Raw genomic sequence first — 23,263 nt, 5'->3', positions numbered from 1 at the left:
GAGGGGCAGGATGGGAGATGGCATGCAAGGCAGACAGGCTCTAAATGACTAAAGCGCTGCTTGTTTGGGCCATTTAAAAAATAATTAGGAGGGCCTGGCATGGTGGCTCATGCGTGTAATCTCAGCACTTTGGGAGGCTGAGGCTGGCAGATTACAAGGTCAGGAGATACAGACCATCAAGGCCAACATGGTGGAACCCTGTCTCTACTAAAAATACAAAAATTAGCTGGGCGCGGTGGCTCACGCCTGTAATCCCAGCACTTTGGGAGGCCAAGGTGGGTGGATCACTTGAGGTCAGGAGTTAGAAACCAGCCTGTCCAACATGGCAAAACCCCGTCTCTACTTAAAATACAAAATTAGCCAGGCATGGTGGTGCATGCCTGTAATCCCAGCTACTCGGGAGGTTGAGGTAGGAGAATCGCTTGAACCTGGGAGGTGGAGGTTGTAGTGAGCCAAGATCGTGCCACTGCACTCCAGCCTGGCAACAAGAGCAAAACTCCGTCTCAAAAAAAAAAAGAATAATAGTAATCATAATCATAATCTACATTGTATGCTATTTTTTAATGGCTGGGCTTGGAGTCAGTGATAAAGCATCTTTAGGAGCCAGAATACTGCAGGGGTACAAACAAATTTCAAAGCCTATTCACAGCCAGTGTATGTATTTAGTGGGGAGAGCCAGGAGAACAGAGAGAAAAGGAGAAGATTTGGATATATCTGTTTAGCAGAGTGATATATTCTGGCCGGTGGGTGTATGTCCCTGGCTATCTATAAAGCTTGGTGTAGATACCCACATGCAGTGAAATGTGCTCACAAGCACATAGAGCCCTCTTTCAGCAGCCAGAAGGTCATGTCGGACTAGGGTGACACATTAGCTGAGGGACAGTTGACACCAGTGAGGGCAGGAACTTCTCAGGTAAGGAAGAGGCACAGCAGCGGAGGAGGGGTTAGAATCACAGGCCATCTGGAACCAGGAGCAGAGGATCCATTTTTCTCCCAAGTGTGGCCCAACGGTGCTACCTGGTCCAGCGCAATTGGAGTTTTATCTCCTGGGTGTCAGAAGCGGGTCCACATTTGTCCCACAGCTTTCCATGGAGCACATATGTGGGTGGTGGCAGGGATGCGTCCATCTCCTGTGAAATTTTTCCTGAATAGAACACGTCAGTCAAATCTGTAAACCATTCCCATGTTATCCTGAATGCCGTCCATTGAGAGATGCCATCTGGTAGAGGTGCTCTCATAAAGGGAGTGGCCTTGTGTAATTCTCCAGAGTCTAGGCTTAGCCTCCCCTCAGCAGTAGTGACTAAGCACAGGCCACACCGGGAAACGGAAGAGGCGAGATGGTAAAGTTCAACACCCCTTCTCCAACTATGCCAGCTACGAGCCGTCACCCTTCAGTGCCTTGCTGCGCCCTGGTGACCTCTTTATCACCTCACTGGTAGGGGATGGTTAGCTTGTTCCCACCGCATGGTGCCTACCAGCAGTGCTTCCTGTGACTGAGGAAGGAAGAAAATCAAGCCTGGAGTATTGAGCGCAAGTCAGAAGTGGGCGCCATAGCCACCTAAGAGCAGAGGGATGGCCGCTACAGAGGTGCTGGAGTAACGCCAGGTTTATGATTTCTGTGGCTTCTCTAACTTTTTCATTCCCAATTCATCTACTTTTTTTTAATAGATGCCTAACCCCCCTTTATTTCACACAGCTATGCAAATTGTGAGGCCAAGAATGACTGTAAACAATTAAGGTGTAATTTACATGAGTAAGCTTTCTTCCCCATGAAAATACTGTGTGTCACTTCACACTTGGTCTAACATACAAAATCCCCACCCTATCTGGCACAGATACACGCAACATGCAATATTAAGTACAATTTCCATTTTATTTTTATTGGAGACTAGTCTGTCTGCAGTCCTGAAGGACTCAGCTCCTTATGTGGGCTTTGGTGAGGGTCGAGGGGCAGCACCCACAGATCTAAATCGGGGTGGGTGTGTTCAGTGCTTGTGGCCCTCACGAGATGGATTCCTGACTACTTTTCTGTGAATTGCTCAACTCACACAGTAACAGAGCTTCACATACAGCTTGGGAAGTACACACAGACATCGAAGACGCTCACTTCAGAAATGTCCCTGACTGCTGCGGCCTCTGCTAGGTTTCCAATGATGAATTTCTTAATGGCCTTGTCCTTGGGCATGCATCGGGCACTGGTGATGCAGTGAATAGGCTGCACGTGGCTGCGGCCCTTCTAGGCACGACCCTTGTTCCTTCTTTTGTCATCTTGGAGGCACAGACTGAACAGAGCCAATTCATCTACTTAAAAAGAACAAACTGTGCCCCAAATTATAATAGTCCCTTTATCAAACCTTCTTCAAATTACCTTAATTTATATGTTATGTCTTCATCATCCTGGAACCCTGACTGATATCGACCCCAGTGTGGGTTCTGTTGTGATTAGGAATTCTCTGAAGATAATTGTTTCTGTGTGTTGCTTTCAGCCATCTCTGAAGCTGAGGGAGGCAGCTGTCTCCATCACCCTTCTCTAATGAATAGATTTCCCCTCAGTTTACCTACAAGGAATATTACTTTTCTGAGGGTCCCGGATCTTGTACATTTCTTATCTCACCACCAGTTTGGTGGAGGCATTTATTCCATCATGTAGTCTTTGGAATTCTATGAAATAAGACATTAACAGGAGCATTTGTTCAGTTTTTTTCATTCTCCAATTGTGGTAGTTTTTATTCTATTCCGGCCACCTGGCCATGGATTTTTTAGCTTTGCTTTGTGTTTGCAGCTTTGAACAATGCAGAGGTGCTGTGCATGCTTTACTCTGGGGTCCCATGTTTCTGGAAAATGAAAGCCCAATAGCAGTTCCATTTTACCACCCGCTTAACCTAAGTCATCTGGGAATTGCAGATCTTTGTGGGGTCCTACTTATTCCTGTTCCCTTTGGCAAGTGACATTCTTTGTACGTGATTCTACACATTTCTCCCTCTGTCTCATGTTCTACCTTGGTCTCCACTGCCCATGTATTACCGTATAGAATCTGTTATCTTATAATCAAGAAAACGGCTTAACCAGATCTCTTCAGCCATGTCGTATGACCACTTTCATTCTTCTTTCATTTTCATTTTCTTCTGAGACAGGGTCTCACTCTGTTGCCCAGGCTGGAGTGCAATGGCCCAGTCACAGCTCCCTGCAGCCTCAAACTCCTGGGCTCGAGGGATCCTCCCACCTCAGCCTCCCAAGTAGCAGGGACTACAGGCATGTGCCACCACTTCAGACCACAACATCTAAATTTCACTAAAATAATCATTCTGGGCTTGCAAACAGAGTTCTCTTTACTACATTACAGAAGATGATGCAAAGTCAATTTTGTTAGTTTCCATGTTACATATTCAAAGAATACATCACCACGATGCTGGATTCAGTGATATTTCTCACCTTAAGTACTATGCTTGCATTGTCACACATCACACAGGAGATAAAGCTGCCAATGGAGAAATAAGATCATCAGTGGAACAAAAGAGAAAGCAGGTGCATCCATTGTTGATACTGAATTAGAACTTGACTAAGATATCAATATTCTTTCCAAATTAATTGGTCTTTTGTGCTCTTAGATTTGGTTTTGAATAACTATGCAAATCAAGGAAAGTTACACTGATTATTATTTGCAGGAATAGCAATCCCAAGCTTCTCTCTAATATTATTGCCAGAATTGTCAGTAGTATCTAATTTGATAGATAATCTGGTTTATAGATGACTACAGAGAATTTTTTTTTTTAGACATGGCCTCGCTCCTGGGTTCAAATGATCCTTTCAACTCAGCCTCCCAAGAAGTTGGGACTACAGGTGCACACCACCATGCCAAGCTAATGTTTAAAAATATTTTCTTCTTTTTTTTTTTTTTTGAGTTGGAGTTTCGCTCTTGTTACCCAGGCTGGAGTGCAATGGTGTGATCTCAGCTCACCGCAACCTCCGCCTCCTGGGGTCAAGCAGTTCTCCTGCCTCAGCCTCCTGGGTTCAAGCAATTCTCCTGCCTCAGCCTCCTGAGTAGCTGGGATTACAGGCACGTGCCACCATGCCCAGCTAATTTTTTTTGTATTTTTAGTAGAGACGGGGTTTCACCATGTTGACCAGGATGGTCTCGATCTCTTGATCTCGTGATCCACCCGCCTCGGCCTCCCAAAGTGCTGGGATTATAGGCGTGAGCCACCACGCCCGGCCTTTTAAAAATATTTTCTTGTCGAGATGGGGTCTCAGCATGTTGCCCAGGCTGGTCTCAAACTCCTGGACTCAAGCAATCTGCCTGCCTCAGCCTTCCAAAGTGCTGAGATTACAGCTGGAAGCCACTGTGCCTGGCCCCAGGATTTCTATTGTAAAATAGAATTCTGCTCCCTTTTGAGTATACCTGCTCTACTCCAGTTGAATATCATAAAAGAAGCCATGCTTCCCTACCTACTGTATGATGAGGACATGGTGGGGGCATAGCTCTGTTGCTGATTCTCATTCTGTATTGATGAAGTGACACTTGTTTTTTTTTTTATGAGGCAGGGTCTCACAATATTGCCCAGTCTGGAGTGCAGTGGCTTTTCACAGGTGCAATTCCACTACTGATCAGCATGGGAGTTTCGACCTGCTCCATTTCTCACCTGAGCAGGTTCACCCCTCCTTAGGCAACCTGGTGGTCCCCCGCTCCCAGGAGGTCACCATATTGATGCCGAACTTTGTGTGGACACCTGATCGGTATAGTGCACTACAGCCCAAGAGTGTAGTCAAGGAATTCTCCAGGCTTAACCTCCCAAGTAGCTGGGACTATAGGCATGTGCCACCTAGCCCGGCGAAGTGACACTTCCATCTCTCTCCACCAGGAGTCCAGAAACTGTATCGTGGTACCCTTTGACCATCCCTGCCTTGCACTAACTCAAGTAAAGGTGGCACTTCTTCCCCTCCTCACCAGGCCCTGAAGACACTGATATAAAGTCCTGTTGACCATCGCCCCCAGTACACTTAGGTGAGTGGAAATGGTACCCCAGGCCAGGTGTGGTGGCTCACGCCTGTAATCCCTGCACATTGAAAGGCCTGAGGTCAGGAGTTCCCGACCAACTGGCCAACATGGCAAAACCCTGTCTCTACTAAAAATAATTAGCTAAGCATGGTAGTGCATGCCTATAGTCCCATCTACTTGGAGGGCTAAGGCAGGAGAATCACTTGAACCCAGGAGGTGGAGGTTGCAATGAGCCAAGACTGCCACTGGCACTCCAGCCTGGACAACAGTGTGAGACTTCATCTCAAAAAAAAAAAAAAAAAAAAGGAAAAGAAAAAGAAAAAAAAAGTAAATGGTACCCCTTCCTCTGCCCACCAAGCATTGCAGAGATAATAGCTGAAAATGTCCCCAGATTTGTAAACCTATAAATTCAAAAATTTAATCAAAGCCAAACATGTTAAACTCAAAGAAACAATTTCACACCACATATACCCTAATCAAATTTCTGAGAATTAGAAACAAAGGAAATAACTTGTAGTTGTAGTCAGCCAGAACAAAATGACACATTATCTAGAGAGATAGAAAGATTTGAATGACAATGGATTTCTCATCAGACATCATGGAAACCAGAAGGAAGAGGCACAACATTTTTCAAAAGCTAAAAGAAAAGAAGTTAATACACCAATTAAAACAGAATATCCCTGGTCAGCAGCAGAATGTTATAAACAACAAAAAAGCACACAGAGTTTAGAAAAACCCCAACAGCCAAAACCATCTTGAGCAAGAAGAATATGACCACATTTTTTAGAGGCATCACATTACCAGATTTTAAAATACATCACAAAACTATAGTAATCAAAAAGTTATGGTTCTTGTATTTTTATCCCCAGGACAAACCATAAACAAACAAAAAACTCAGCATGGTACTGACATAAATACAGATACATTGTGCAGTGAAATGGGATAGAAAGCCCAGAAATAAACCCTCACATTTAAGGTCAATTAAAATTTTTTTTAAAACAAAAGTACCAAGAACACCCAATGGAGAAAGGACTGTCTCTTCAATAAATGGTATTGGCAATGAAAAAGGAAAACTACAGGCCAATATCCCTGATGAACACAAATGCAAAAATCCTCAAGAAAATAGAAGCAAACTGAATCCAACAGCAAATCAAAAAGTTAGTTCACCATGAGTCAAGTAGGCTTTATTCCTGGGAGCAAGGTTTGTTCAACACATGCAAGTCAATAAATATGATTCCCCACATAAACATAATGAAAAACAAAAAAACCATATGATCATCTCAATGGACACAAAAAAAGCTTTCATTACAATCCAACATCCCTTTGTGACAAAAACCCTAAAGAATCTAGGCATCGAAGGAGCATATCTCAAAATAAGAGCCATCAATGACAAATCCACAGGCAATGTCATAATGAAGGGGCAAAAACTGGAAGCATTCCCTTTGAGAGCTGGCACAAGACAAGGATGCCTACTCTCACCACTCCTAGTCAACATAGTACTGGAAGTCCTAGCTAGAGCAATCAGCCGAGAGAAAGAAATAAAGGGCATTCAAATAGGAAAAGAGGAAGTAAAACTATCTCTTTGTGGACAATATGACTGAATATATATAAAATGTATTTTTTTAATCCCCCCAGAGAGGGTCATGTTGTGTCACTCAGTCTGGAGTGCAGTGGCACAATCATGGCCCATTGCAGCTTCAACCTCTGGGCTCAAGTGATCCTCACACCTCAGCTTCTTCTGTAGCTGGGAACACAGGTGCACACCACCATGTCTGACTAATTTTTTTTTTTTTTTTTTTTTTTTTTTTTTTTTGTAGAGACGGGGTCTCTGTATGTTGCCCAGGCTGGTCTTGAACTCCTGGGCTCAAGTGATCTTCTTGCCTCAGCCTCCCAAAGTTCTGGGAATACAAACATGAGCGACAACACTATGTGACAATACGATTCTATACAAAGAAAACCCTAAAGACTGTCCAAATGCTCTGGGAACTGAAAATAACTTCAATCAGTATTCAGGATACAACAACCAATGTACAAAAATCAGTAGCATTTCCATATACTGATAAGGTTTAATCTGAGAGCCAAATCAAGAATAGAACCTCATTTACAATAGCTTTCCCCAAAATAAATTACCTAGGAATACATGTACCCAAGGAGGTAAAAGTTCTGCAAGGAGAACTACAAAACACTGCTAGAAGCAATCATAGGCTGGACACCGTGGCTCATGCCTGTAATCCCAGCACTTTGGGAGGCCAAGGTGGGCAGATCACTTGAGGTCAGGAGTTCGAGACAAGCCCAGCCAATATGGCAAAACCCCATCTCTACTAAAAATACAAAAATTGGCCAGGTGCGGTGGCACGTGCCTGTGGTCCTAGCTATTTGGGAGGCTGAGGCAGGGAGATCACTTGAACCGGTGAGGTGGAGGTTGCAGTGAGCTGAGATTGTGCCACTGCACTCTAGCCTGGGCAACACAGTGAGACCATCTGAAAAAAAGAAAAACAAAGAAATCTAGGTGGCATTAAAAAAGGGAAAAACATTTTATGCTTATGGATTAGAAGGAGCAATATGATTAAAATGGCCACACTGCCCAAAGCATCAGATTCAATGTTATTTTTATCACACTACCAATGTCATTTTTCACAGAACTAGAAAAAATTATTCTAAAATTTGTATGGAATCAGGAAAGAGCTTCGATACCCAAAGCAATCCAGAGGAAAAAGAACAAAGCCAGAGGCATCACCTTATCTGACTTCAAACTATATTATAAAGCTATAATAACCAAATTAGCATGGTATTGGTACAAAAACAGAATGAAGACCCAAGGAACAGAAAAGAAAAAGCAGAAATGAAGCCACACACCTGCAGCCAACTGATCTTCAACAAAAGTTGACAAGAATAAATAATGGGGTAAAGACTCCCTGTTCAATAAATGGTGCTGGGATAGCTGGCTAGCCATATGCAGAAGAATGAAACTGGACCCCTACCTTTCACCATGCACAAAAGTCAACTCAACATGGATTAAAGGTTTAGATGTGAGACCCAAAACTCTAGGAGTCCTAGAAGAAAACCAGGAAACACTATTCTAGACATCAGTGTTGGTTTTGGGAAATAATGTATGACTCAGTCCTCAAAGGCAATTGCAATGAAAACAAAAATTGACAAGTGTGACCTAATTAAACAAAAGAGCTTCTGCACAGGTTGGACACGGTGGTTCACACCTGTAATCCCAACAGTTTGGAATGCTGAGGTGGACAGATCACTTGAAGTCAGGAGTCTAAGACCAGCCTGGCCAACATGGTGTAACCCTGTCGCTACTAAAAATACAATTAGCTGGGCGTGGTGATGCATGGCTGTAATCCCAGCTACTTAGGAGGCCGAGGCAGGATAATCACTTGAACCCAGGAGACAGAGGTGCAGAGAGCCAAGATTGTGCCACTGTACTCCAGCCTGCATAACAGAGTGAGACTCCATCTAAACAAACAAACAAACAAACAAAAAGCTTCCACACAGCCAAATAAACTATGAACAGAGTAAACAGACAACCTACAGAATGGGAGAAAATATTCACAAATTGAGCATCTGATAAGGGTCTAATATTCAGAATTTCTAGAGAACTTAACTCAGCAAGTGAAAAAACAAATAAACCCATTAAAAAATGGGCAAACATGGACAGCTCAATGTAGCCTCGAACTCCTGGGCTCAAGCAATCCCACAACCTTGGCCTCTCAGAGTCGTGAAATTACAGGTGTGAGGCACCATACCTGATGATCTCACTTATATATGGAATCTAAGTAAGTTAGACTCATAGATGTAGAAGATAGAACGGTGTTTGCCAGAGGCTGGGCAGGGTTAGACAGGGGGTTAGACAGGGAACAGAGAGGTGTTGGTCAAAGGGTACAAAGTTTTGGCTTATCAGGAGGAATAAATTCTGGTGAGCATGGTGCCTGTAGTTAATAATAACAACATATTATACATTTCAGAATAGCTCAGAGAGATTTTAAATGTTTTCACCACAAATAAATGATAAATATTTGAAGTGATGGATAAGTTAATTAGCCTGATTTGATCATTTCAGTGTATACATGCAACAAAACATCATATTGTACTCCATAAATACATACAAGTATTCTGTGTCAATTAAACTTTTGTTTTTAAACTTAAAAAAAATGATTGGCATAATAGATAAAAAGCAAGATCCAAACAGATTCTATCTACAACAAACTCACTTCAAATATATTGACATAAGTAGGTTGAAAGTAAATGAATAGAAAATAGAACATGCAAATATGAACCCAAAGAAAGCAGGAGTGGCTAAATTAGTATTAAAGTAGACCTCAGGGCAAGGAAGATTACCAGGGACGAGGAGAGACATTACACAAAAACAGGAGGACAAACTAACCTAGAAGATACATTAATCCTAAATGTGTATGTAGCAAGCTACAGAGCTGCAAAATATATGGAGTAAAAACTAATAGAACCAAGAGGAGAAAGAATCCATAATAGGAAATTCAACAGTCTCACAACGGATAGAATCACTAGACTGAAAATCAGAAAGAATAGAGAAGAACTCAAGAAGATCAACCAAGGTGACGTATTGCCATTTATAAAACATTGTGCCCAACAAGAGAAGAATAGACGTTCTTTTCAAGCTCACGTGGAACATTCACCAAGATAGAGCATATCCTGGGTCACAAAACAAATTTTAACAAATGTAAAAGAATGAAGAAAATATGGAATATGCTCTCTGGCCATAATTGCTTTAAACTAGAAATTGATGACCAAAAAGATTACAATAAAATCTCCAATCCTGGCTTTAAAATAGTCCATGGCTCAAAGAGGAAAAGGGAAATAAAGAAGTATATGGAACTGAATGAAAATCAAAATCTGAGGCTTGCAGCTAAAGCAGTGTTTAGTGGAGAATTTAGAACACCAAATGCTTACATTTTTAAAAATAAGTCAGAAATCAATAATCTAAGCATCTACTTCAAGAAACTAGAAAAGGTCAGGGACAGTAACTCATGCCTGTAATCCCAGAACTTTGGTAGGCTGAGATAGGCAGATTGCTTGAGCCCAGGAATTTAAGACCAGCCTGGGCAAACTGGCAAAGCAAGGAAACCACCATATAAAAATGAGCAACGGTTCTTCATTGCCAATTTTCTACAGAAGACATAAAATAGCCAACAAGTATGTGAAAAAAAAATGCTTAACATTATGAATTATCAGGAAATGCAAATTAAAAATGCAATCAGATACCACCTCGTTAGAGGTGTTAGAATGGTTATGGTCAAAAAGATGAAAGATAAACAAGTGTTGATGAAGATGTGAAGAAAAGGGAACCCATGTCCACTGTAGGTGGGAATGTAAATTAGTACGGCCATTATGGAAAACCAACATGAAATTTCCTCAAAACACTAAAATAGGATTATCATATGATACAGCAATCCCACTTCTGGGTATACATCCAAAGGAACTGAAATCAGTATGTTGAAGAGACATCTGCACTCTCATTACTCCCATGTTCACTTCAGCATTATTCACAATAGTGAAGATAATGGAACAGACCCAAGTGTACGTGATGGATGAGTGGATAAAGAAAATGTGGTATATGTACACATCCACACCCACACACACACACACACACAGACACCCCCCACACACACACACACAATGGAATACCATTTAACCTTAGAAAAGAAGGAAATCTTGTCACGTGCAACAGCATGGATGAAGCTGGAGGTCACTGTGTTCAGTGAACTAAGGCAAGCACAGAAAGACAAATACTGCATCATCTCACTTATGTGTGACTCTTCAAAAAAGAAAAAAAAATCGAACTCACAGAAGCAGAGAGTAGAATGGTGGTTAACAGAGGCCAGGAGGGAGAGGGAACAAGGAGGTGTTGGTCAAAGAGCTCAACGTTTCCGTTAGGCAGGAGGAATCAGTTTCAGAGATCTGCAGCATGGCATGGTGACTGTGGTTCCTAATAGCGTATCATAGCTACAAATTTGCTGAGAGTAGATTTTAAATATTTTTACCACAAAAATAAGCATATGAAATGATTGATATATAAGTTTGATTTAATCATTCTATAATATATACATCTATGAAGACATCACATTGTACCCCATAAATATATAATTGTTATTTGTTAAAGATTAATAAGATACTCTGTGCTGACCACTAAAAAAAAAGAAAATCAATATAATTCACCTTACTAAGAATCTGGCCGGGCACGGTGGCTCATGCCTGTAATCCCAGCACTTTGGGAGGCTGAGATGAGCAGATCACAAGGTCAGCAGATTGAGACCATCCTGGCTTACACGGTGAAACCCCGTCTCTACTAAAAATACAAAAAGTTATCTGGGTATGGTGGCACGTGCCCATAGTTCAAGCTACTTGGGAGGCTGAGGCAGGAGAATTGCTTGAACCCAGGAGGCAGAGGTTGCAGTGAGCTGAGATTGTGCCACTGCACTCCAGCCTCGGTGACAGAGCGAGCCTCCGTCTTAAAAAAAAAAAAAAAAAAAAAAAAGGAAAACTGTTTATTGACAGATGACATGATTTTCTACATAGAGAAAGCACAAAGTATCTACCAATCTATGAATAAATGCTATTAGAATAAATGAGTTTAGCAAGGTTGCAGGATAGAACGTCAATATGCAAAAGTCAGTCATATTTCTATATACTAGTAATGAAAAATGGAAATTGAAATAAGACAGTACTCTTTACAATATCACCAAAATGTGAAATATTTAGGTATAAATTTTACAAATATGCACAAGATCTTTATCCTACAAACTATAAAAACAGTCATAAAGTAAATTAAAGATGGCCTAGAAACAGTAAGAGACATTCAAGTTCAGGTATTTAAAGAGTCAAAATAGTAAAGATGCCGATTTCCTTCTAATTACTCTCTAGATTGAAACAAATTTCAATATAAACCTCAGCAGAATTTTTATAACAATTTACAGGCTAATTCTAAAATTCACTTGGAAAACAAGAGAATCAGAATAGTCTGAATAATTTTGCAAAAGAACAAATTAGAGGACTCAGATTATCTGATTTCAAAGTTTCTATAAAGTTATATTTTCAATGTAGTGTGTTATTTGATAAAAGATACACATATAGATGATTGGAACAAAGAGGAAGTCTGAAAATCAACCCATGTAAATATGGTCGATTTTGGACAAAGGTACACAGGCAATTCAATGGAGAAAGAAGAGTTTTTTTAACAAATGATGCCGAATCAGCGAATATTCATATGCGAAAAACACACCTTGATCTTTATCTTTCCCTTATAAAATTTAACTCAAAATGCATCAGAGACCTAAATGTGGAACTCAAAGCTATAAGACTTTTAGAGGAAATCTTAGAACATCTCTGTGATCTTGGGTTAGGCAAAGATTTCATAGATACAATCCCCCAAGCCGTGTCATTTTAAAAGAAGAAAAATTGTACTTCAAAGTTAACACTTGCTCTTTGAAAGACAACGGGAGAGAATATTAGCAAACCTTTATCTCACAAAAGACTTTTATACCAAATATATAAATGACTATCAAAACTCAGTATTAACAACCTAATTAAAAAATAGGTCAAAAGATTTGAATAAATGCATCAAAGAGGATATGTGGATGGGAAATGAAATATTGCTCAATGTCATTGGGAAAAGGCACGGTAAATATCACAATGAGGAATCACCACACACCCATTCAAATGGAAGACAGAAAACAAATCCAGAGGAAGTATCTGAAATTATTGAAAGGAAATAAGTATTTACGATTGCTGTGGGCTAAGATTTATTAGATATGACACAGAGAGCAGAAAGCATGAAAGTCAGCTAAGCATGATTACAGATACTGAAAGAATTTTTGCCTCAAAACATTAGAAATAACTTAACTGAACATAGACATTCTCCAATTCTTTAAAATAAAAGAAAAAAAGTTAAGTTAATAGCAGCTGCATGATACCTCCTTGTGTGGATATACGACGGTCATGTAAACAATCTCATGTCTGGGCAGTTAGGGAGCTTCAGCTCTTGACTGTCACAAATGCTGTAATGAACGGCCAATGTACTTGAATCATTGGAGATAGACCTTCACAGTAAATTCTTTTTAGTGGCATTGGCAGTGCAAAGGATATATGTCTTTTCTTAGATGTTGCCAAAAAAGCACTATAAGCATTATGATGACTAGCAATAATCTGGAAGAAAATGTCTGTAGGCCTAGGGTGGTGGCTCAGCACTTTGGGAGGCCAAGGCAGGTGGATCACAAGGTCAGGAGATGGAGACTATCCTGGCTAACACGGTGAAAACCCGTCTCCACTAAAAATACAAAAAAATAAGCCAGTTGTGGTGGTGTGCACCTGTAGTCCAGCTACTTGGGAGACTGAGGCCGAATAATTGCTTGAACGCGGGAGCCGGAGGTTGCAGTGAGCCGAGATAGCTCCACTGCACTCCAGCCTGGGCAACAGAGTGAGACTATGTCTCATTAAAAAAAAAAAAAAAATGTCTTTAAAGTCTTAAGAGACAAGACTTCTACATGTACTACATAAAATCTCAAGAAAAACAATTTATAAACCAGGGGCAAAAATCAGCCAAATGGAGGGAAAGGCAGCTCACTGAAGCAGCAACCAAGTGACTAATGGACTCACAAAAGGTACAACTCAGTACGTAGAGACAGAGTATTGAGGTCAGAATCTATCCACTGCTTATGGGAATATAAATTGAGAGCCTCCTTGGGAAGACCTTTAACATCTATTGCAAGTGCCATGACTTCAAGAACACTAGCAATTCTCTTTTCAGGCATGAGTTTACTGATGCCTATCCTCAAAGAATCTTAAAAAAAATAAAATCCCGGTTCTCCCTTCATTGATTTTGATGTAGAAATTAGAAGTCTTTGGCCTGATGCAGTGGCTCACACCTGTAATCTCAGCCCTTTGGAAGGCCAAGGTGGGCAGATCAGGAGGTCAGGAGATGCAGACCATCATGGCCAACATCATGAAACCCCATCCCTACTAAAAGTACAAAAATTAGCTAGCATGGTGGCGCATGCCTGTAATCCCAGCTACTCAGGAGGCTGAGGCAGAATTGCTTGAACCAGAAAGTCAGAGGTTGCAGTGAGCTGAGATGGTGCCACTGCACTCCAGCCTGGTGACAGAGCAACAGTCTGTCTAAAAAAAAAAGTTTTCAGGAGACGTTTAAGTCACAAAACACAGCTTACCCATGTGGTACGTGATCACGCCATGTATTATCCAGGTGACAGCAGCTCCTGAGGTATGGAGGGCAGCCTCCCTCTTCCCACAGGTACAGGTGCACAGAGTCATCGGATGTGGTGAGGACATAGAGAGGATCCTTCCAAGGATAGCCAGAGTTAGTGGCCAAGGAGTCAAAGTCAGACCGAAAAGCAGTGGAGGAGAATCATACATACCACCCAGAAGTTGTTGATGGCTGTCTGGTGGTCCTGAAATCGTTGCAGCAGGAAGCCAGTGATGCTGAAGAGGAGCAAGTATGGCCCACTGGGAAAGACGATCAAATCTAAATCACTGGCTCCTATCCAGAAAGGGCACTTCAGATGAGGTGCCAACTGGAAATGTGAGATCTCATATGCTGGTTTCATGTAAAACACACAAAGAAGTGAAGATCAGATCATTGAACAGGAACAATATCCTTACACTGAATAAAAAAGCATGATCCCCACTTCCACAGACTTCATGCCAGGGAGGAAGATGAAGGTTAGTCCAGTGGCCTGACAAACACGTGTCACTGACCGTGGTAACACGTGCTAGGACACAGGAACAGAAGTTTGTGGACAATAAACACTCACTTGGACCTTGAGGCAAAACGTGTAGTGGGAAGGAGCATTGGAACCCAGGCCCTGAAACATGATGGAAATCTCTACATGTTCGCCCAAGAGGGCAGGGTGAGGGGTAGAGATCAGCATGGGCATTGGAGTCAAACAGGGGTGGGTTCACCCCCAGCTAAAGAAATCCCCTGCTCCCTCTACACAGACTGACCATTTACATGGATTTATAGCTTCACATGAATGCCTGTGTGATGAGGAAGAGAAACACGTGTTTCTAATGTGGCACAGCCTACCTTGGACGACTGTTTGGCCTCCAGTCCTCTTGGTTGTTAGATCAAAGGTGATAATTTCTGTCTTTTTTCCGTGGCCATTTTCGGACATCAGTGTTATCCTGTTTTTCTTCTTTGGGTTCCAGCAGGCGGTGGTGCAGAATTTATGTGGGAGAAAGGTAGACAGAGGAGCGCTGCCTTCTGATGGTCTCAGTAAGTCCTCTGCGAGGAACACCTAAAGCCAGCATCATGTGTGAGGTCAGGGGCAGGGAACTTACAGCCCCTCAGTACAGGAGTGACTCCAGAGGAGCCTTCTCAGAAATCCTCATCCTGTGGCCAAAGCTTTGTTCAACCTCTCAGGAGTGATGAGTAGTCACTGCGTGTCACTCCAACATACAAGGAGTGCACTGTCTTCCTAACCTTCCTGTCCTGTTCACAGAACAATGTCCCTGAAGCATGCCAAGGGGTTACGAAACCATCTTGCTATGTGGAACCCTTGGTCATGCTGAGGTTGGCTAAGCAGATTTTCCCTTTTGGGGAACAAGTCATGGGCTGTGTGGCTTTTACTACCTGCCTTCTGAACTCCTCCCTCTTAGGTGCCCAGTCCACCGGTGCCACCCTACAAATGGCCTGCTCTGAGGCCAAAGGCCTCCTCAGAGTGACATTCAGAGGCTGAGGCATAGTCACTTGCTTTTGGACTTCTCTATACTTTCAAGTCAGCAGAGATAAAAGTAAAGAAGGCCAAAGAGAACAAGGTCAAAGATCTTTTTGTAGCCAAAAAAAATGTTTTTAAGAGGCAGGGTCTCAGCATGTTGCCCAGGCTAGCGTGCAGTGGCTATTCACAGGTGCAGTCCCAATACTGATCAGCATGGGAGTTTTGACCTGTTTGGTTTCTGACCTGGGCCAGCTGACCCCTCCTTATGCAACCTGGTGGTCCCCTGCTCCCTAGAGGTAAACATATTGATGCCAGACTTAGTGTGGACACCCTATCAGCATAGCACACTACAGACTAGAACTCCTGGGCCCAAGCGATCCTCCCACCTCAGCCTTCTGAGTAGGCGGGACTATAGGTGGACGCCACCATGCCCAGCAATCCCTATTTCTTGATACCTGTCTCACCCTCTTCCATCTCTGTGGCAAATCTGGGCTTCATGGACAAGTTTTCATTAACATTGGCCATGGCAACTGGATGCTGTTGCTTCAAAGAGCATTGCTTCCCGACTATCACAATGGATTCCTCTTGTGATGTGGTCTTAGAGAGGAAGGAGCAGTGTGCCCGGACCTCACTGAGCTCTGCAGTTTCTCTGCACGCTTCCTAACTTGACATTCCCAACCTGAATCTGAAATATACAGAACAGCACCTACCTGTGGAAAGGCACGACTGTATGTCCCACATGCAAACACCCATTTCTTGTCAGGAGAGCAGCGTAGAAGTACAATAGCACATTGAAATGCAGTAACTTTAGAAACATCTCTTAACTCAGGCAGCGTAAATGTGTAGATGTCACCCGCAGCATCGCCAACCTGAAACCAAGGCATCCCCACCACATCAATAGGAAGATACGTGAAACCCTGGAGTACATAGGAGGCAGCACTGTCAGCTGCAAGACACGCCACCGTTTCTTCAGTCACAGAATGGAGATCCATACCTCTGACCGGTCTAGCGTGAGATATTGTTGGGATAATCCCATGGAATAAAACTTTCCAAGCCCCAAAGCATTCTTCTCAAGGACACTTATTCATTAGCACATAAACGCTATACTTTTTCACAGTGTCACCCCAAAGCCATCTCTCCTCCTCGACTGTCCCTGACCAAGTTCATGGACTGGAAAAAACACACTTGAAAGAAGAGGCACATATAAAGTAATTCAGGAAGTTCCTGGTTTTTTGTTTTTAGAAGAATGGCTGGGGAAATGTACTTGAGGCAGGTCAAGGGCCAAGATAGCATGGAGGTTTATATAACAACATTCACTGGCAAATTGTGATTGACTTGCAGGGTAGGTAGAAGGAATGACTACAAAAAGAGAAATAGGCTGGGCGCGGTGGCTCACGCCTGTAATCCCAGCACTTTGTGACGTTGAGGCAGCTGGAAAACGAGGTCAGGAGTTCGAGACTAGCCTGGCCAGCATGGTAAAACCCCATCTCTACTAAAAATACAAAAAATTAGCTGGGCATGGGGGCACATGCCTGTAGTCCCAGCTACTCGGGAGGCTGAGGGAGGAGAATTGCTTGAACCTGGCAGGCAGAGGTTGCCGTGAGCCAAGACGTGCCACTGCACTCCAGCCCGGGTGACAGAGCAAGATTGTCTCAAAAAAAGAAGAAAAAAGCACTAGATACGACAGTAATGTGACACGGATGCCTGTCAAGACAGTGGGCATTTGATATTTTGGCCCCTTCTAAATTCAGGGCTCACTTACCATCAGGAATGGGCCATCCTTTGTGAGATGGGCTTCCATGCAATAACAGGTCTCTGGCATGGGGAGAGCGGCCAGAGGATCCTTGTCCTGACAATTCCAGACTTTGATCATTTTGCTCATATCCTCAGTGATGACGAGATGCATCTGAGGGAGGGTTACCAGATTTGAGAATTGGAACTTCTGGACTGGGCTTGACCAGATCATGGTGCCCTAGAGAACGAGAGTAACACGATCTGTGTTCCAAGAACTCTTATACCTTCTGTGCCTTCATTCTGCCCATGTTTATTTGGAAGCCTCTTCCAAATGAGATCTTCTTCCTTCTGGGCAAATGATATGAAAATTCTCCACACCTCAATATTTGGGAGGAGCGAACATGAAAACAGGAACTATGCACTACGCTCAGACATAAGAACTTGGTTCATTACAGGCATAAAGAATGATCAGGCTTGCTGGGTTCAAACCACCTCTGCCTCTTACTAACAAGACACCTTCAGCAAGTCACTTTCCATCATGCCTTCTAATGAGGCTGTCATTACCTTTCACAACTCATGAAATATACTTAGAATTCTGCATAGGACACAGTAGGAACCCAAAACATATTAAGTAACATGAAAATTGTTATTCCTTCATCAACCTTGTACATTACATACAAGATAGAATGCTTGTCTTTCTAGATGATTCTTCAGTCTTTTAAACAAATTGTGAAGTATATCACATAGGAAGAGAGCACGAAGTTTGCTAAATTATCACAAGTGAATACCAATGCACCACTTCTAAGCCCTCCCAGAGTCCCCTCCTCATGCTCTATTCACAACTCCCCGGCACTCAAATGTCATCACTATTTTGATTCCTCACAGTATAACAAGTTGCCTGTGCGGTCACATCTATGGTCATGAAACCAAGCATCCCAACATTTAGTGGCTTAAAACAGGCTTTTGCTATCTCACAGTTTCTTCTGATCAGAAATTCAGGTGCAGCTTGAGGGTAAAGTCCAGTTTCACTTCCAAGATGGCGCCATCATCCAGCTGTGTCAGTTGGAGCTGGCTGCTGGCAGCGGTCCTCAGTCCCTCTCCACACAGATCTCTCTGGAGGGCTGCTGAGAGCTCTCACAACACTGGCTGGACTTCCAAGAGCTAATGATCCATGAGGGAAGAACTGTCTTCTGTGACATAGCTTCAGAAATTAGACTCCATAATTTCCACAATATCCTATTGGTCCCACAGGTCAGCCCTATTCACTGCAGCCGTGGACTACACAAGATCGATCGTGATGATTGTGGGGCAAAGGCATTAGGGCCATCTCAGAGACTGGCAGCCACAGTCTGCTCCATAGCCTCCAATGATTCACTTTCCCCCCATGTGAAAATACATTCACCATCTCCCAATGCCCTCAAATGTCTCATACCATTATAGTATCATTGCAAATCTAGGATCTCATTGTTTCTAGGTCCAGGTATAGATGAGGCTCTTTAGATTCAGTTTCTCATGATGTGAAAATCTTCAAACTAGATATACACATTATCTGTCCCTCACCATCCCCAAAGTACAAGTGTGGGGTAAGCATAGGATAACATAGTCACTGTCATTCAGAAAGGCGAAAATGGAAACACAGGAATCCCTGCTACAAGACATTCTGAAATCCAACAGAGAACGTACTGGCAGTTTGTGGATTAGCACTCAAGGCCCGAGAAAGATTTTTCATGACTCTTGGTTCTACTCTCTGGGCTTTTGATTCTGTCTGAGTCATCCTTCACTTTCTATATATGGCGGCCCGATTTTTTTAGCTAAATAGTTTTGGTAGTCTGCTTCCTGCCTGTAAAAGTTTTGAAATCCAAAAGGCCTCTTTGCCTTTTGTGTTGTTTTGGCCCCTTTACATCCAAGCTGGCAGTGTTTCTGCCAGTGTCATTCTCTTTAACAAAAACTTTGTGGGTCTCCCAAGAACCTCACTGCACTTTCCACCACTAGACAAAGCCACACTCAGTTTTTGAGACCAATCCCTTGTGCACCTTGGAGGTGATCTGAGATAGAGACCATGTTCTGAAAAAGCCAATATAACAAACGCCAATCATCGACAAAGAGGCAATAGAACAGTGATAAAGATGCACAAAATCCAAAATTATTCCAGAAATGCACTGATGTTACTGGTAGAAAACAAATCCTGTACAAATTTATTGATAGAAACACATGTTAAAAAGAATTCTCAGGTGTGTGTGGTGGCTCACACCTGTAATCCCAGCACTTTGGGAGGCTGAGGCTGGCAGATCACTTGTGGCCAGAAGTTGGAGAACAGACTGGCCAACATGATGAAACCCTGTCTCTACTAAAAACACAAAAATTAGCCAGGCATGTTGGCGTGTCCCTGTAATCCCAGCTACTCAGGAGGCTGAGGCACAAGAATTGCTTGAACTCAGGAGGTGGAGGTTGCAGTGAGCCTTGATCACACCACTGCACTCCAGCCTGGGCAAGAGTGAGACTGTTTCAAAAAAAAAAAAAAAAAAAATTGAATTATCTGTGTCTCTGGTCCAAATGAAAAGGTTGCAAATTACAAAATAGAAAACCTGATTTGAAACTTTGTCTTTGTTACCACTTCCGAGCATTTTCCTCTGGGCACTTCTGTGCCATATATGGAACAGGATGGACACCAGGATGCAGCACTTTTGCTACACATTGGCCAGACTCACCTCTTGCACATCCCAGGCACAAAGCTCTTTCTTTGGAGAGACACTACAAATGATTGACTTCTGTTCATCCATTGTAAAGCTATTTCCTGAGAGATAAGCCAAACCGGCTTCAAAGGCTAGAAGGAAACACAGAAGACTTGGCCAACAGATAAGGGGTGATCCAAACCCAGTGAAGATAATTTTAAATATTTCTGTACCCTCTTAGGAGGGTTTGGGTAGCAGTATGGAGAAGATAGAAATTGGGCTCCAGAGTCATCCAAACACAGGTTCCCATGGCAGACTGGCCATTTGGGAGATGTTGGCCAACTGGCTTTTCCTTTTTATCCTCAGTTTCCACAGATATAAAATGCATATTAAAATGTCTCCATCAGGCCAGGCGTGATGGCTCACACCTGTAATCCCAGCACTTTGGGAGGCAGAGGTGGGTGGATCACCTGAGGTTGGGAGTTGGAGACCAGCCTGACCAACATAGTGAACCCCTGTCTCTACTAAAAATACAAAATTAGCCAGGCCTTGTGGCAGGTGCCTGTAATCCCAGCTACTCAAGAGGCTGAGGCAGGAGAATCATCTGAACCCAGGAGGTCGGACATCTCACCACTTTACTGGAGCCTGGTGACAAAATGTGACTTGGTTATTTAAAAAAAAAAAAAAAGTGTTATTAGGATTAGGCCAGGCACAGTGGCTCCTGCCTGGAAGGCCAAGGTGGGAGGATCACTTGAGCTCAGGAGTTCCAGACTTTTTGGTAACAAAGTCAGACCTAATCTCTACAAAAAATGAAAAAGTTATGACCAGACATGATGGCTTATGTCTGCAATCCCAGCACTTTGGGAGGCCAAGGCAGGTGGATCATTTGAGGTCAGCAGTTCAAGACGAGCCTCGCCAATATAGTGAAACCCAATCTCTACTAAAAATTTAAAAATTAGCCAGGCATGGTAGTACACACCTGTAGTCTCAGCTACTCAGGAGGCTGAGGCAGGATATTGCTTGAACTCAGGAGATGGAAGGTGCAGTGAGCCAAGATGGTGCCATTGCACTCTAGCCTAGAGGACAGAGTGAGACTACACCTCAAAAAAAAAAAAAGTTACCTGGGTATGGTGGTATGCCCCTGTAGTCCCAGCTATTCAGGAGGCTGAGGCAGGAGGATCTCTTGAGCCCAGGAAGTTGAGGCTGCAGCTGTAGAGCCTCTGAATGTATGTATTTATTTAGAGACAGGCTCTGGCTCTGTCACCCAGGTTAATTTGTTTTAATTTTGTATAGAGATGGGGGTCCCACTTTGCTGCCCAGGCTGGTCTGGAACTCCTAGGCTAAAGCAGTCTGCCCACCTTGGCCTCTCAAATTTCTGGGATTACAGGCATGAGCCACTGTGCTCAGTCAAGCCTCTGTTTTTTAAAGAGTTTCACATTAATATTTGATTCTGATTTTTATTCTGGGAGGGATGGGAAGGCTTAGGAAAAAAGGGGTAACAGGACCTGATTTTATGTTGTGACAAAATCTCTCTAGTTTCTTCATTCAGCAGAGACAGTGGGGACAAGAGAGGAAGCAGGGAGCTGTCACGTGGCTATCATGGCGGCCCAGTCTGATTCAATTCTAATTCCCTTTCCCTTCACTGAATGAGAACACACCACTTCACACAGCAAAAATCCAATAGAGTGGACTTCTGAAAACAAGTTGCTCATGTTCCTCTAGGGCACCTGTCCCCATACCAGTGTTCTCAGTTATTCTGTAGATAAAGTTATCAGGCTGTGCCAATGACAACCGAAGCTCCTTCCTTCTTTGGTGCAGGAACAATTGCTTCCATGTGTGTGCGCCCAGGTGTTGATCGGTGACGTTGCTGCAGTCCCATCTCTGCAGAGAGTGTGCCCTGGAAACAGTCAGAATCCCATCAGGCTGTGCTCAGTCATTTCACCTCCTCAGAGCCCTGGTGACATCACAACCCCCTACTCACACTCACTTTCCTGTGTGCCTCTCACAACACAGCCACACACAGGCCTCGGTACACAGCATGGGTACACAGTCAGACGCTCTCCTCTCCCCTTCCCTCCTTACCCTTTCCCTTCCATGACTCACCTCCACAGGTAATTGCTGTCTGCAACCCTATTCCAATCCTATGGAGAGAAAGGAAGAGACAAGCAGGCAATCGGTTACATCAGAGAGCAGAGGCAATGCTCTGCTATTATTTGTTCTGGGAGCCGGACCCGCACAGGTTACTCAGATGGGATTCCAGCTCGCAAAGCCCTCCCAGTGTGGGGAGATGAGGAAACGGGAACAAGAGACCTATCACTGCTAATACAGGCACGTGGTATTCCCATGAGTTCAGAGGAAGAAGTGCTGATTTCCTAGGGCTTGAAATGGGAGCCTCAAGGACTGTTTAGTCAGCGCAGCTCTTGGATGTCAGTTTGTCCTTCTTGTTTAACAGAATATGAGGCCCTCACAGTGAAGGATGCTAACCCCACATCGTCCATGTATCCTCCTGCTATTCTGCAGTGTAGTCAAACTGGTGGGGAGAGGCAGCGGGCGTGTGGGGCAGTGGGAGGTGAAGGCCTTTACCTTGTTCACCTGGGAAACCTGCAGCAAGCTGAATACGTCCAGGAAAGAGAAGATCCGCTTCAAAGCTAAGTCAGGCAATCGGATCTCCATTTTCCACGCCTGAACCCACACCCACTCTCCTTTCTCCTCTCCGGGTTGCTCTGAATTTAAAGGCTTGGCCAACGTCTGCAGCACTTGTAAAGGTTTTCACCTGTGCCCATCTGCGTGCGGTAGAGACAAGCTGCAGGTGTGCAGACTCCCTGGCTGACCTCCACCCCAGCCTCTCCCCTGGGCCGGGTCCACACAGCTGGCGGCATCCCTACCTCAACTCACTTGTTAGTTCATGGTTTAGAGGAGCTCAGCAGCACCTGTGCACTGTGACTGGCAGCGCAGAACCTGGGGCAGCCCCAGGTGCAGATGAAGGTGTCAGGACCCTCTAGGAAATGTCACCGAATGCACTCACTTGGATCAGGTCTGAGCGTCCCTATGACTCTATTTAAGTTCCAAACTCCCAGAATGGGAGTCTGCTTGCCCGGTGTCTGCCTACCTTGGGACCTTGAATCTGGTGAGTGGGGCTCATCTCT

The 23,263-nt window shown here is 43.5% G+C and overlaps 1 protein-coding gene across 1 annotated transcript; it reads right to left on the bottom strand.

Annotated features, from left to right (window-relative positions):
• Positions 1-1,535: 1,535 nt before the first annotated feature.
• On the bottom strand, positions 1,536-22,790 carry LOC105727646 (F-box/WD repeat-containing protein 12-like). Its single transcript, XM_064366778.1, has 12 exons — positions 22,701-22,790; positions 22,221-22,258; positions 21,857-22,014; positions 20,154-20,269; positions 17,474-17,683; positions 16,422-16,580; positions 15,081-15,291; positions 14,413-14,591; positions 14,206-14,336; positions 3,383-3,478; positions 2,071-2,195; positions 1,536-1,558 (listed from the first exon to the last, which is right to left on the bottom strand). The coding sequence occupies exons 1-12, from the start codon at positions 22,788-22,790 to the stop codon at positions 1,536-1,538; spliced, it is 1,536 nt and encodes a 511-aa protein (XP_064222848.1).
• Between the last annotated feature and the right edge of the window lie 473 nt (positions 22,791-23,263).

The sequence above is a fragment of the Aotus nancymaae genome, unplaced genomic scaffold, assembly GCF_030222135.1.
Source record: "Aotus nancymaae isolate 86718 unplaced genomic scaffold, 86718_ANA_hifiasm-v0.15.2.pri h1tg000067l, whole genome shotgun sequence".
In the NCBI taxonomy this organism is placed as follows: Eukaryota; Metazoa; Chordata; class Mammalia; order Primates; family Aotidae; genus Aotus; species Aotus nancymaae.
The sequence above is the reverse complement of the archived record's forward strand: the minus strand, read 5'-3'. Positions and strand labels throughout refer to the sequence as shown.

What these genes read in the sequence shown, in the direction of transcription:
- LOC105727646 (XM_064366778.1), bottom strand. Translation starts at nt 22,790, where the DNA reads ATGGAGATCCGATTGCCTGACTTAGCTTTGAAGCGGATCTTCTCTTTC. An exon ending in ACAGTCGTGCCTTTCCACAG is followed by an intron (nt 15,292 to 16,421) that starts GTAGGTGCTGTT and finishes TGCTGGCTTTAG; the next exon opens with GTGTTCCTCGCAGAGGACTT. An exon ending in GTGATGTATTCTTTGAATAT is followed by an intron (nt 2,196 to 3,382) that starts GTAACATGGAAA and finishes CTGCATCACCAG; the next exon opens with TGCCCGATGCATGCCCAAGG.